This window comes from Cuculus canorus, chromosome 1 (genome assembly GCF_017976375.1).
Source record: "Cuculus canorus isolate bCucCan1 chromosome 1, bCucCan1.pri, whole genome shotgun sequence".
Lineage (NCBI taxonomy): Eukaryota > Metazoa > Chordata > Aves > Cuculiformes > Cuculidae > Cuculus > Cuculus canorus.
In genome coordinates, this window is record NC_071401.1 from 194,084,906 (window position 1) to 194,099,657 (window position 14,752).

The 14,752-nt window shown below is 40.8% G+C and overlaps 1 protein-coding gene and 1 long non-coding RNA gene across 5 annotated transcripts in view; one reads left to right on the forward strand and one right to left on the reverse strand.

Annotated features, from left to right (window-relative positions):
• The first annotated feature begins 3,838 nt into the window (after window positions 1–3,838).
• Window positions 3,839–14,752, forward strand: part of LOC128850938 (uncharacterized) — a 49,578-nt gene continuing 38,664 nt past the window's right edge. Inside the window, exon 1 of the long non-coding RNA XR_008448189.1 lies at window positions 3,839–3,918. This is a non-coding gene — a long non-coding RNA (uncharacterized LOC128850938). The remainder of the gene's footprint in view (window positions 3,919–14,752) is intronic.
• LHFPL3 (LHFPL tetraspan subfamily member 3) overlaps window positions 5,790–14,752 on the reverse strand; it is a 250,320-nt gene continuing 241,357 nt past the window's right edge. For 2 of the 4 annotated variants that reach the window (XM_054056405.1, XM_054056404.1), the window contains exon 4: window positions 6,340–10,473. Coding sequence is in view for 1 of the 4 variants with exons in the window: in XM_009557309.2 (XP_009555604.2) it covers window positions 10,445–10,473 (29 nt within the window). In the remaining 3 variants the exon portion in view is untranslated. The other 2 variants (XM_054056406.1, XM_009557309.2) reach the window with 2 other exon arrangements.

Sequence of the window (14,752 nt, forward strand, 5' to 3'; positions counted from 1 at the left end):
TAAAAGTAATGAGATTTAAGCACAATTTAGCTTTGAGTTCTTTTTGTTTGCCTTCTGGCTTAGAAGGCTTTAGAACACATGATGTGCATGTTTTCCTACTTTTCATCATGACTGTGAGTGCTCAGAAGTAACTTTTAAAATGGAAAGAAAACCCCAACAAAACCCACAAAAGCAACAAAAGAAACACAATAAATCACTGCTTTTTAATTGAGAAGTCCAGAACAAATTATTTGGACTTTCAGAATAACACCATTTACCAGAAACTCTCAATAAAAGAAGGAGGATAATTGGCAATATCCTTGCTAAGAAAGTAGATGGGAGATAATGGGACAATAAAATTGGAAGAACAAGAAAGAAGACTTACTACCAGAGATTGCTTAAGTCCGGTGAGAAACAGGAGCTCTGATGCTGTAACACTCACACAGTTGTCTCCAAACTTTGAGAACTTTTCCTGTGTCTGGAAAGACTTCTTCCACCAGCTGTGAAGATGTCCTAGATGAATGGAATACATGGTCTGGAAACAGACATGACTGACTGTTGCCACTGATGATCTACACCACCAAAACAGCAGGTGTACTCCTACATCTGCCAAGTTGCGTTGAAGCACAAGGAGCTTGTGCTTGGCTTCTTCCACATCATTCTGGAGTTCAACAGCAGCTTTGCATAACATCGTGTTTCAGTTTTCACTGATAACCTGTTGCAAATCTTCCAATCTACCCCTGCAAAACACAACAATTTTAATGAAACCTGGTGTTTTTACAGACTATGAAACTGAGGTACTGCATGCTGGCAGAGTTGTTTAATTCACTGTCCTGGCTGCAGGCATGGATCTGGTAGCCACATGTTAGTACTGCCTGACTCTTGGCTGGGGAGTTCTGCAAAAAACATAGCTACAAGTGTGAAGGCTGTGATGAATAATTTAACCTTTTGTCTATATACACTTATTACTTCTCAACACAGTAATAAATCTTTCTGGTTTTAGGTCTTACAGGTAGGTTGGACAAGCCTAGGTGAAATGCATCCCTTCGAACTAGAGCAAGAATATAAGTCAGTGCCAATGACAAGTTAGCACTATAAATATATTAAGATTTTACCTCTGTGCACATGCCTAAGAGCTAAAAATGTACTGTAAGAAGATTGGAATGGTTTCCCTTGAGAGTGGAGCCACACACAGAGCAGCTGCTCTGAAATCACGTATCAGCGTCTCCTGGTTGGCATTTATTTAATTATTGACTCATTTATGAGGCTAATTAAGCATTGAGCAGGTTGCCCAGAAACATTGTGTACTCTTTGCCAATGATGTTTATAAGAGCAAACTGGATTGAGCCCTGACCCCAGGGAGCAGGAGGCCACCCAAGGTCTTTCCAGCACGAGTGTTCCTGCAATGCTATGACTCCAGGCCTCTCAGGTTTTGATATTTCCCCCTGCATTTTCCAGTCTGTAAAAGTTTAACCCAGTCTGTTCAGCCCTCCATAATTCTTGTAAAAAGGAAAAAAAGCCCCGTGCCACTGAAAAGCAGTAAAAAGTGCTGTGTTTGTAAGTTTTTCATGAGTGCTGAGGAAAGACATTATTAAGACTAATATGGAGGATCCCGTAAGGGTAGAGAAGCAGCAAAAAAGGAAAGAAATATAAGGACATATTTTATTTGGTGAGGTGAGAGCTGTAAGTGTGGTCTGCCTGTTGAAACAGAAGCACAGTCAAATGACGACTGACAGGCAAACCGGAATATTGCCTCGTGTGGTTAATTCCTCAGAGCCCAGCACAAAGCAATGACTCCCACCCGACAAAAGCAGCAGGCATAGCCATGCCGTTGGCTTAAAAACATGGTATGTAATTTTATTTTACAAACTCATTTTGGAGGCCCATTGTTTAAAACCTCTGAGAAAACCATCAGGTGCATCAGGGGACTAGGTATGGAATGCATAGGACATACATGTTTGGTGATGCTCTAGCCTCTCTGCTAGAAATCAACCCCAATGTTGGCTTTAAATTTTTTCCAGTTCCCTTCTCTGGGCTTTGCCACATCCCAAGCCTTTTGCTTCCTTGGGTGGTGCCACAGCAGGATGGCTCTGCCACCCTGTTTGTATTCTCCAGACAATCTCTTGGAGTTTCCAGGAAGTGGTAGGGGCCTGGGAGCAACGCTTTGGGAGGCTGCACAGCCTGACCAGGGAGGAAGATCTTGTTGCTACTGGTACACTTGCCACTGCCTAGTGGTCTCACTGCACCCTCACAGCATGCTTTTGCTCATAGTTAATGTGTTAATGCCTTCTAGAGTTCCTGCTTTCTTCCTCTGGAATTAGGGGCTTTAGCTGCTGCAAGTCTTCAGCCAAGTAATCCATAATCTAAACAGATATTAGTATGATAGAACAAATTTAGTCTAGGTTGGTTTAAATCTGATGCCCTGTTCCTTTAGAGATCAGCAGTTATCTCTTCTCCAGGTTGAATAACCCCGACTCTCTCAGCCTACCTTCAAAGGAGAGATGCTCCGGCCCTCTTATCATCATGGCTCTCCTGGACTTGCTTCAACAGGTCTATGTCCTTCTTATGTTGGGGGTCTGAGAGCTCATCTGAGTACTCCAGGTGGGGTCTCATGTGAGTGGAGTAGAGCGGGAGAATCACCTCCTTCAGCCTACTGGTCACGATTCTTTTGATGTTGCCCAAGGTATGGCTCATCTTCTGGGCTCCAAACACACATTACCATGTCATGTCAAGTTTATCATCAACCAGCACCAATAATATTGCCATGTTCTGTCACCTTTGAAGAAGCTCATAAGTCTCCTATTGCATGACTATTGTTGAAGAATATTAATTGTTGAAGTCTGGAATATAAACAATCCAACCTTTTAGAGTTAGTTACTTAGCATTAGGCTGTAAAAATGAACTATAGATGAAGCTTCCTGAAGCTGCAGCACGACATAGCAGAACTTGCTTGGCATCAGTAGCTGAGCTTGTGAAGCCTTAGGCTGCAGGCTGTGAACTTTTTGCCTATACCTTGAACTGATGCTGAACTTTTATTGAGTTACACAAAAGAAGGTCCCAGAGTTGATTCAAGCCAGAAGATAAGGAAGCTATGCCAGCTGTAAACTGTAAAGATAAGAAAAGAGATAGCCTGCCTACAGAGAATGAAAAAAACAATGAAGAATGAAGAGATCCCAGCCCCTAAAACACCATTGTACCAATTGTCATGTGGACAGTGTGTGAAGTGCACATGGAGGGGTGGGAACTTGGATTGTAAGGATGTTATTGCCCAGGGATTTCTTTGGAGTTCCTTTTCACAGGCACTCAACTTGAGCTGTACCGTCAATAAATTAGCCTAAAATACTTAGTGTCTGAGAATCTGCCTTGGGAAGCCTAGGATGGAAGAGACGAACTTCTCTAATAACCATAGCTCATCAGTGCCAGATTTGGTATTGTCTCAGAGTAAATAGTCCAGCAGCCTCATTAACCCCTGCTGTTTCAACAAGAGCAATTTGGAGGAATGCTGACTGGTTATGGTTATCTTCTGGTATGGGGGGTTGACTTAAGCTACCTACCTTTTTCATTCTTTCTGATACCTGGTACTTCTGCTTTTGCATCTCTCCATCTCATGCTGCCAAACACCACTCAGAGCCTTGATAAAAGGCCTACTGCTCAGATAATACTGGAGCAGAGGGCAGGTCTGAAAGGCTATGGGATGCAGGAAGGATTCTGTTACATGGCAATATGGGGCTCCCAATCACTTTCCTGGTCCTGATTTCACTTTTATGTCTCTATAATTCTCATTGCTGCATGGGTCATCTCAGTTCCTGAGCTATTTCTGTAACTTTGCTATCCTGCTTGTTTCTCATAGGTGGTTATCCACCTGGTGAGTCTTCGTGTTCCTTGAGGAGTGGAGTCCTGTGACCAAATTATTCTGCTCTGCGGAATTTAGAATTTCAGGTATGATCAAGAGATTATTTGTTTCTTCTTAGCCAGCCATCATGAAAGGCATCTGCCAGCCTCTTCAGGTGAGTTACTTCATGTCAAACTGTACAATCAATGGAAACCACCCCCTTCCCATACAGCAGCTTAAGGCATCATGTCACCCATAGAAGGGATTTAATGGATTGGAAAGAACATCTGAGTGGGGAATAATTGAGAGACAGGGAGGGACAGGGAAGAAAACAGTGGAAATCAACAGTTCCTGGGAAAGGGGTATAGGAAGGCACTGAGTCCCAGAAGGCATGTTTCTGAAACAATGATTTTCAGTCTGAGGATGGCTTTTAAGAGCTATTGTTGAAAAACTTGTTGAAAACAAACCCCTGTGTTCTACAGAGTCATGTATATATATGAAATCTAGAAAGGGATTCTGCAAAAGTTTTAAGATCCAAAACCTGTAAAAAGTAGAAGGCTGCTAAATATTCTCAAATAAATTGATGCAATTACAGTGAGCTGAGAAAGAAGCCGTATGTACCAGTCACTGAACACTTGAACTGAAGTTGTTTGCCAAGACATTGCCATCATCATCCAGTTGTTCCTAGAGAGGGTAAATAGAGGGTGCAGGTCTGTCCTATCTGGGAAATGCAGAAACCTGTCCCTGGGAAGCCCCGGGGTGTGCAGCTCTGGAAAATGATTTTAAAATGTTAGGCAAATTTCTTATCCACATTTACAGAGATGGAGCTTGTTCTCTTCAGTCTTCAGAAATCCAAACAAAAATGTAGAAGTTCTCAAACTTGATAACTGTCCAATGTAATTCAACATACTGGTGGCTTCACTTCTTGATTTTTGCCCTGTTTCTTGGAGGCACGTGAGGTTACCTGTGCCGTGTTTTTTTTACCTTGTTCTCTGTGAATACAAATGCAAAGCTGCATTTAAGTAACTCCCGAGTTAGTAACCCCGCCAAGAGGCTGGCCATTAGATGGCAGCACAGATATACTCTATATCCCTTACTGCTCTAGCAAAGACCTTCCATTGCTTTCAGCATCCCTGAGGTATTTCGTTGCTGACGAATTTTCACGTTACTTAATGCACAATTAATTAAAACCTGTAAATGAGCAATTTCGTATTATATTACAGCAGATGAAAAAACCCCAGAATCAGTGCTAGCATGTTTTAAGCTGGAAACCCTTTCAGAATTTCTGAATGATTTATTCCTTATCCTTCTGAAGCAAACATGGAACTCTACTATACTGACTAAACAAGCTCCTTTCTTGACGACATGTATAGCAGCTTATAGCCTAAAAGTTCTTCCAGAAAACTCCTTCATTTTAATGTCACCAACTATCTCAGCTCATTGCCTAAGGAACACAGTATTTTATGTTGCTTTCAACTGCCCTTTGGGAAACTCAACAAATACAGCAGACACTTAATTGAGCCTCAGAGTATTCCAGTGACACTCCAACTAATTTCATTTTATTAATGGAAAAAAAACCTGAAGCAAACTGTGAGGAGAGCTAGTTTTCTTCTTCAAATTTAAATGTCTCCCACCTAGCTCATTACTAATTTTACGGCGTCTTGGCGTAATGTCAGATAAAGGAGAATCAAAGTGGTAATTGCATACTCGTAAGCCTGACATTTGTGCTGACATTGCCTGGTATCTTGCAAGAAGGCTGTGTTTGAGAATTGTCAAAGTAATGAGGTGTCTGGTCTTCGCTAAGGCAGAGCAAAATTCTTACCTTTTCGTGCTAACACCTGATGGGGAAATCCTGAGTCTGTAACTGGTAATGTAACTGATATTCTAAAGCATCTTCTACTGTTACAGATGAGACTTTAACATCTTCTAAACATCTTCTTCTTAACATCTTCTACAGTTAAAGAGACTTCTGAGGAAATACTTTTTAAAATATGTGGTAATTATATCAAAGAGACATCAGGGTAGTGTACAGGATTTTGACAATCTTTATTGCAGTTTTTTTCCCTGAGAAATAGCAAGGTAATAGATTTATAATTATTATTAGCAATTATTAATACACAAATAGTTTTCCTTATTAATAATTCTTACAGCTATATTAGCCTAATAAAAAGTTAACTTGCACGTGACAAAATCAGGTGTGATAATCCATATTGCTATGCTAAATAAAAACCAATTTGTGGAGGTAAATTCAGCCCCAGGTCCTTTCAGGAGCATCTTTCCTTCCAGGCTGTTTTCCCAGGTGATGGAGCAGTGGTCTTGGGAAGTGTTTTGCAGCAGCTTTTGGAACTGCTTCAAAAGCAGAGGAGCTTTTTTAGTGTCTCATAGGCATTTAGGGGCCACAGCTCCTCCTGGGAGTTTAATGAGTACAGTGTGCCTGTTTATTCCCCAGAAATTCGCCTCTTGCACAGGCAATACTTCCCCCATCACCTTGTGAAGTGGGAAAGCTATGTAACTGCGTCTGGAAGAAAGGAAGGATATATCAGTTTATTTTTTAAAATGCAAAAGGCATTTTAGAAGGTAATCTGAAGTAACGCTAAGCAAAAATTTAAGAGAGACAGATGGGTAATAGAAAGCATCACGGCAGTATCTGATCACTGCAAGCCTTGGCTTTGTGTATTCAGCAGCACAGGACTAATGTTGTTTGATATAAAGGGAAGAGCATGAATTTTTAATCTACATATTCAATTTTCTGCAGAATTTTGGGTCTTCCATGGAAGTCTCTTCTCAAAATATTAATGTAAATCAATGAGGAACTCAGATCAAGGTGGAATGGTTACAAGGATGGCTAATGTGTGCAGGTACTGCCAGCTACTCCAACAGCAGGCAAAGCCATTTCCTTCTGCACAGAGCTCCTTGGAAATGAGAAATGTATAATCCTCTAGATTTTAGCATATGTGAAAAAAATTGTGTTGCTATCTGTCACTTACTCAGAAGCTACTCGGCATATGGCTGGCTTTTCAATGTCTAAACTAGTGAGGACAAATCTTTTTTTTTTAATTATTATTTATTTTATTTTAAATTTTATAGTTCTTATTCCATTTCAAACATCAAGAATTAAATGAAACTACTAAAACTTTTAAACATCTGAAGGACATCAAACTAGTAGAATGAAAATGGACAGAAAGTTGCTTGGCCCAGCACTACATTTTCCTACCTAGAACAGGGGAAGCTGGATGGTTCAAGGGAAGCTGATCCGTTATCAAAATGTGGCAGGGCCTGGGAGTTTGGGAATAATCAGACTTCAGTCACAATCATTTCTAGATCATCTCCAAATGTAGATACCACCACATCAACATCATGGAGGCGAACCCAGCATCTATTTGACAAGAAAGTATCTACCTCTTGTTGGTGCAAGCTATGGAATGATGTACATCTGTGACAGCCCTTGATAGCTCCAGTGTAACTTCATGTAGTGAAATTAGGGGGAAGCATTTTCTGAACTTTACTGTGTCCTCCAAACCAGTTCTTTGAGGAGTAACTGAAATGAATGGGAATTCAGCATCCTACAAGCATGGTAGTTCTCTGTTTATATAATTGACTCCTAAATAACTTACGTTCTCCTTTCTCTTAATATCAAATAAGTTTTATAACAAACAAAGTAATCAGGAAGTCTATATTGTTGCCCATATATATAACCAGGTACCAGAAGGTGGTGATGACTTACCAACAAGGTTCTTATGCTGTGAATTTGACCCACGCATAAAAAAATCCCTGCTCTCATTAAGGGACCAGATTTTTCTTGGACTTTACATATCTTGGGAATCTGTGTAAGCAAAGGTGAGTAGGAGATGGACAGGCATGTGTTTAGGAGGAGGACAGTAATCCCAACAACAGCAGCTGTTACCACAGGTGAGCTGGAGAAAAGCACTATCACACTTTATTTTAGTATGCTACAAAAGTCATTGTTGAACTTTATTAGGTACTTTAATACCAAGCATACTTTAAAGTAACAAAAATTATTGTTGTTATTACTTTTTACAGAAAATCAGGTATTTCAACAGTTTTCTTTACAGTTTGTTGACTTAAAAAAAATTACAATTGACAAGTTACAATGGAGTGCGATGAGAAAGCAGTAACATTTAAGAAGATAAAACATATTATTCGTACTGAGTTAACATTTAGCGATGTACATCCTGGTATGTCTCCCCTTCTGACTATGTACAAATGGTACATTATCAGTGAGATACCCTGACAGGGTTGCAAGGTCTTGTGATGACACTTTTTTTGCAACTTTTGTGTATATTTAGAAAGGGCTTTTACATTACACAGTCATCATGATGCAAAACTTATTAGTCCATAACAAAATAACATAATACAGAGAAACCCTGTTTCGCTGATTTCTGTCACTGCAGAAGTGCCATGACTGCAATAATTCGGGACAGAGGTAAACCTAAGGAGCAAACGAAGACAGTGATACAACAGTACATCCAGATAGCAAACCCTTTCACAGGCTTTTGAGGTGAGAGTGTGGCTGAGAGCCAACAAGAGCAGTGAGTGAGGACAGGCTTTGCGGAGGCACCGTTTAACAGGGACTCCTGAATGAATGCACCTGGCCCTTAAGGATGTGCATTTTCCAGCTGATGCTGTTTAGACTAAACACAGATTTATAAACCTGTCTGAAGTTCGACCTTAAAGAGTTTATGCAGCTTTGTGTGTAAACTACTTGATTTTTACCTACCATCCCCTTCAAGTCAATAGCAGGGAGTGTGAAAACTTCTATGGAAGTTGGTTGATTTGGGTGGGATTTTTGACCAGCTCTAACGCTGGTCTTGTAGAAGTTGGGGAGTCTCCTATATTCAGTTACAAGAGCACATCTGGATTAAAACAAACTGTTTTTTAAAAATGCTGCTGCCCAGATTCATGCATAAATTTACTTGGCAGACATTCACATCAGTGTCCAACCTGTAGGGCAAGCAGTGTCACACTGGTTCCTTGTTACTTAGATGAAAGAGTTACCTAAATCCTTATACTTATTGATAATTTGCTTAAAGATTATTTTAAATTAAAAAATGAAATTAAGTTTTTGAGATTCATGCATTAAATTCTGGAACATCTTGTGTTATGCAGCCAATAGCTAAAAACCAGTTTAAATTCATGTTTTACTCATGTCTTCAGTGCATTGTGTTATTTGGGATCAACATTAGAAGTTAATTACTATTTTAGCCATTTGCTCCAAAAGCCAAAAAATGAATCAATAGGTTTAAATTAATCTGCAGAAATCAGTGTTGTAGTGTTCATTTTGGGCTGGATTCTGTGATACGCAGGAGAGGGCAGAAGAAATGTAGGGAGCAGCGTGCTCCTGCCCAGTCCTGAGCCAGGAGGAGACCCATACTGTGGTGGGAGGCCTCGGAGAGGAGCAGAGGAGAGGGATCCCTGCTTCCCTTCGTTGCTCTATGCCTGCCACTAGGCATCCAGGACTTTTGCTATGAGGTCTTTCTTGATACCCTGTGCCTCCTCCTGGTTTACAGCACAGTGGCTTCTGGAAATGAGGGTGCCCTTCAAGGACTGAGCTGTAGAGCCGCTGTGGAGGGAAGCCCCAGCCCCACCAGTGCCCGGGGGCTCTGTGCACCCAGCTCTCAGCTATTTGCAATGTGTATTTCCTTACTAGTCTTTTAATTTATATATTGAGTTTAAGGCCAGAAGGGATTGTTAGATCACCTTGCCTCATTGGCATTAGCAGGGGCCAGAGAGTGTCCCTCAGTGGTTATATAGCAGAACAAGGAAAGAAATAGAAATGCCCTCACAGTGAGCAGCTGTGTTACATTTAAGGGGTAAACGACTTTCTCCTATTAAAAAAGAAATCAAGTGCTTTTATTTTGCAGCTTCAAATACAAACGATTCGGCGTGTCTTGGGAAATTATAGCACTATGATATTCAGTCAGACATATCTTATAGTATATATGCTTCGTAGAACTAGAATACAGGTCAGAATTTTTCAGTCTTAAGTTTGTTACAGACATAGATTAATTGGAACACGTATGCAGTAAAAATTGAGAAGCTTTACAGTTTTAGTCAAATTATTATACAGTGAAGTAAATGAAGTGCAGCGATGTAGCAGTAAAAGTTATGCTTTTTCCACTAAGTGATGGAAACATTCAGAGAGTCTATTTATAAATGCTAATTAAAGAGAGATGTCCTATCAGCTTCTTGGCTACTGGGATAGGAATAGTCTGGAGTTAACTGTCTCTCTACTGTGAAAGGTTTTAAAGCTTTTTGCTTTCTGTCTGAATAAAAAAAATGACATTTACAAACCTCTTCAATGCATATATATTACATATGTTTATCTAGCAACAACTACACCCCTTTTAATTTATTCCCCAAATGTGACTTTTCATGCATGTCTCCTGGATGCTGTATTCAGCAACAGTTTCTAATGAGCTGGTGTGTAATCCATGATTGCATTTCTCTTCTGAAAATCACTTCCACGTCTGGCTGACCTATGTTTAGAAGGTGGCGCTTACCCATCAGGCAATTTTGCACTCATCAGCGTTCTTCTCTGTTGGAGGCCCTTTTCCAAGCTTCTTCCCATTTTAATGTTGATGTACAAAAGCTGTTATTTGTTTTGTTTTGTGCTCATTCTAGTGAGGATTGGCTTAGTAGGACTGTGCAAAACAGAGAGAAGAGAGAAGCTGGTTTACTGCCAGCAAACATAAAGATGTTCATGCTGTGCTTGGCTTAGGGCAAGCCTCTGATCAATAGCCTAACACACTTCATTATTTGCATTTCCATTTATCATGAAAAATGACAAGTCTGTTCTTCAGATATGATAAGGATGTGTAATCTGGAGTTCTTAAAAATCAATTTTCATCAGCTAATCGGCATGGGAAGCCAAAAGAATTGAGATTGTTTCATCTAGAGTTTAAACAACATGAAAGTAAAGATACATTGTGTATGTGGCAAGAATGACATTTGCTAGATGAATATCATGAATAGAGTTAAAATCTTGACATTTCTGTTCTGTATCAATAATTTCTTTCACTCCCCTGAGCACACAATACGCATTTGTAAACAGGATAAAATAATACCTTGTTTTAAATTTTGAAGGAGGAGGCCCCAATGAGCAGAGAGGTGTTTTCAACCCAAACTCTCTCTTAAAAACTAATTCTGACCCATTCAGTTTCCATATATTGTAAACAGAGCTGTGTATGCAGGAGAGTGGATACTGGCTGCATGGTACTGCGAGCGCGGTGATGAAGGCTTCCCTCTCCTCACTGGAGGTGCCTGTCTGTAAATTGGGGCTGGAGGGGGCAGCACATAGGCACAGGGTCTGACAGTCTATTTACAGGTAACACATGCAAACATAAAAACATGACTGCGTTTGATCTTGAACAGAAGGTTCTTGCATCAAAAGAACTCTGGGCCAAACTCCTTTGGCAAGCAGTCTCCCCTTTGCCTCTTGTGAAAGAATCACAAGGACCTCTTGTAGGCCAGAGGTCCTACAAGCCTAGGGGAGAGGACAACTACCTTAATCGCAACCCCACTCCCCTTATCGTAACATAAAGTCCTCCGATGGAGACTGCCAGAAAGCAGAACTTGGCAGAAAATGCTATTTTTGCAAACATAAAAGAAAAAGAACTGATTTCATTGTGAAATGGCAGTGAACTGAGTTTCAGAACTAGAAACTCTTAAAAAATATTCCTGTAAGAAAACTGAAATATTTAATATCCCCTCACAAGTTACATGGCACAGCCACTTCCCATTCCCACCAATCCCTCACATGCCTTCACTCTCAATGGCTGCCTTGGCCTTGCCCTGCTGATAATTCACCCAGGGACACCAAGGAGAGAGACTGTGTGGAGCAGGATGCCCAGACCTGGTGGTACTGTGAGTCTGGCGGTGGCTAACCCTTCTGCTGCGAACTCTGGCTTCCTGCTTCCCCTGTCTTCCAACAAATTGTCACTTTTCAAGCAAAGTAGGTTTGGGAGGAAAATTTCTGACTGATCATAGCCCACAGGTGGTCAGCATGTATCTGTAGTCCACAGATATTTTACAAAGAAGGCATTTTCAATTGATGTTGTTGAGACCAGAATGTAGCAAGCAAGCTATGCAAAAAGCATAGGGTGAGCTAAGGAGGGTCTTGCAGAAGACGGATGGATCTGTTTTGCTTTTGTCAGAAAATGAATATACAATCTAGAATTTGCTGCAGTGTAAACATTTTTATGATGTGTGTATGTAACGGGACTGGTAGTCTCCAAATGTAACAGAAGAATCACCATTGATATGAGGTTCCTTTCCCCTTTAAAACATACATGTGATAAATAAAATCTATTATAAATGGTCTGAGTTGGGAATTTTGATATGCTTTACTAATATGGCTATTAATGTAATTAATATTTTAAGCATTAATGTAGGTAAGTAGCACTACTGAATAAAAGAATAGAAAGAAAAAGTGCTTGAGCTTCTAATCTCTTTATTTTCTATTTGAGGTATTGGGTTTTCTGAGCCTCCTAAAAAATCCATGGGTGGTGTAACTGAAATCCAGGGAAAGCAAAAGCTGCATGGTGAGGAGCACGTGCCCTCGTACTCCTATGAACAATCTAAACTTAACAGAACTGAATGAACCATTTCCTTCAATTATTTTTAATCATGATTTCATGCGCCTGCGTTACTCAAATCCTTAACAGCTCTTATCGGTTTTCCAGCAGTACTGAGTGTTGGGGTTGTAACAGACTAAAACCTTTATTGGTTCTCTTGACAAGTCTTGCACATAGGTGTTATACACATGGAAATGAAACTTAAAAAATGCCAGAGGTGACCAGCTGATAAGGCAGAAATAAGTCATTCACATCCCACATCCCTCAGTCTGCCTTGCATCACATCATAGACTTTTGGCTCCTTGAAGTTTCTTTCCTTAGAGCTACTTACAACCCTTTTCTAGGGCTGTTGCCTAGAAATCCGTTAATGAAAGCAGTCTTTGTGAAAGCCATATTACCCAAACAACCACTCTGCTGTTAAATTCTCTATTTAAAGTCTTGAAAGGCTGCCTGTTAGGCTGACATCCTGACAACATGGTTATTATTCATATTTGACCCATTCAATTAGGGCAGACACTTCTGTTGACTGCAGGGCTGGGGTACAGTCACTGTGGGAGGCATTTACAGCATTTTAGTGTTTATATACATTTTCAGAGAGAGGCCATCAATATTTTTTTGTTTTGAAGATGAATCGTAGGGAGATTTCCAGGTTGCTCCCTGCCAAGATATAAAGCACATACCGAATTTCACCATCCCTTACGTGCTGTTCCTGTAAAGGCAGTCAGATGGGTAGTAAATATACAGAGAAGGCAGACCTTCTAAGTCTGAATATTCATCATCTCCAACAATCTTCACACTTTGCACCACTAATTGTCACCAGCAGTATTTATACCATTTTCGTTGCCATTTATTTAACTAATGTCTAGAAAACAACACCTTTCCAAGAGTTAATCTTTTATTGCTGTCTCTAAACACACACAATTACTAAGCTAAAGAGCAACTGGAATTCATGGTCACATCAAAATTGGTGCTATTCCAAAACCACATCGTCTGGCAGAAGCTCAAGGGCTAATGAAGCACCAGAGATTTCTTCCTAGTGCCTCCGCAGCATTCCTCTAGCATGGAGAATAACATTATTGCTCTTGAATGCTGGCACTGTGTTAGGCGTACAGGAAGAGATAAAGGAGGAGAGAAACATTGCTGTTGAAGGTCTGCAATCGAAAATACACATGCTGAGGCACCTTGGATAACACTGCTGCCTGGGCAGTAGGCCAAAAATATTTAGACAAGTTCAGTTTTAATGAGGTGCTTGGAGTCCTCATCTTTCTGCTTATGATCTGGATCAGCTCCTCATAACCACAGGTAGACAGTTTTGTTGTTTACATCAGGGCTGGTGCAATGCTAAGTTTATTAAAATTCCACTTGTAGTTACTGCACCCCAAAATTCAAATAGCAACATGCATTCAGACCCTGGGCAACATCCAGATTTGTGCAATTAAAAGGCATGTAGAGGCCCAGCTGCATGGGACAGCTACTGCCCCATCTTGTCTTATTTCTTTGAAGACATTGCCTTTGAAACAAAAATCTGAGTGGCCTGAGAAAGTGATTTTGATTCCCATGTAATGAGAGAGAAATAATGTGTATTCTTATTTGTCTCTAAATGTGTATTCCCATTTGCTCACCTGCTGTGGCTGCCTTTTCCCTTTTGATGCACTGAGCATCCTTTTCTCTGCTGTCATTGGGGGGGTGCCTCTGCATCGCCCAGAGAGCCACCCTGGGGCAAATACTGTGCTATCAAGAAACAGCCAGGCACTAAGTAAGCTCCTCTCCAAACTCTTATAAGAGTCCAGGTGATCCAAGGTGAAACTCTGTCATGTGTTTTGGAGATGCTGTCCAACAGATCATCCTGGCAATAGCTGTGTGGCCAGGAGGTGAATGAGTTGTGCTCTCTGGTGCCTATCCCTGCACTGCAGTTTAGAAACGGCGCAGAGGGAACAAGGCTGCCCTATGGAGGTGGAAGGGAAAATGAAGAGAAAATCCCAAACTGTTTTGCTAGCAGCCCTCTTTCAGTGTTTGACTGTTCAAGATCTTTTAAACAACATGTGATAAATCACCTGTCCACACCAGAGCTGCCCAAGCATATTTCCTCCTCCTCCTCCTGGCAAACCAGCGGGCAGGTTCTGGCAACTGCCTGCTCTGCCATCGCTCACAGCTGCCACAGCCTACTGAGAGGGCAGGGGTTAAACAGAGTACACAGCAAAACTTGAGGAGTCACTAAAACTTTCATAAAACTTTTGTCTGTTGTCATTAGAGGAGAAGCCCATTGCAGCAGAAGGGCGTGTGAGCTGGATCTTTTGCTGCTGCAGCACTTCCTTGTAATAAAATCGAACCAAATCACATAAAAACC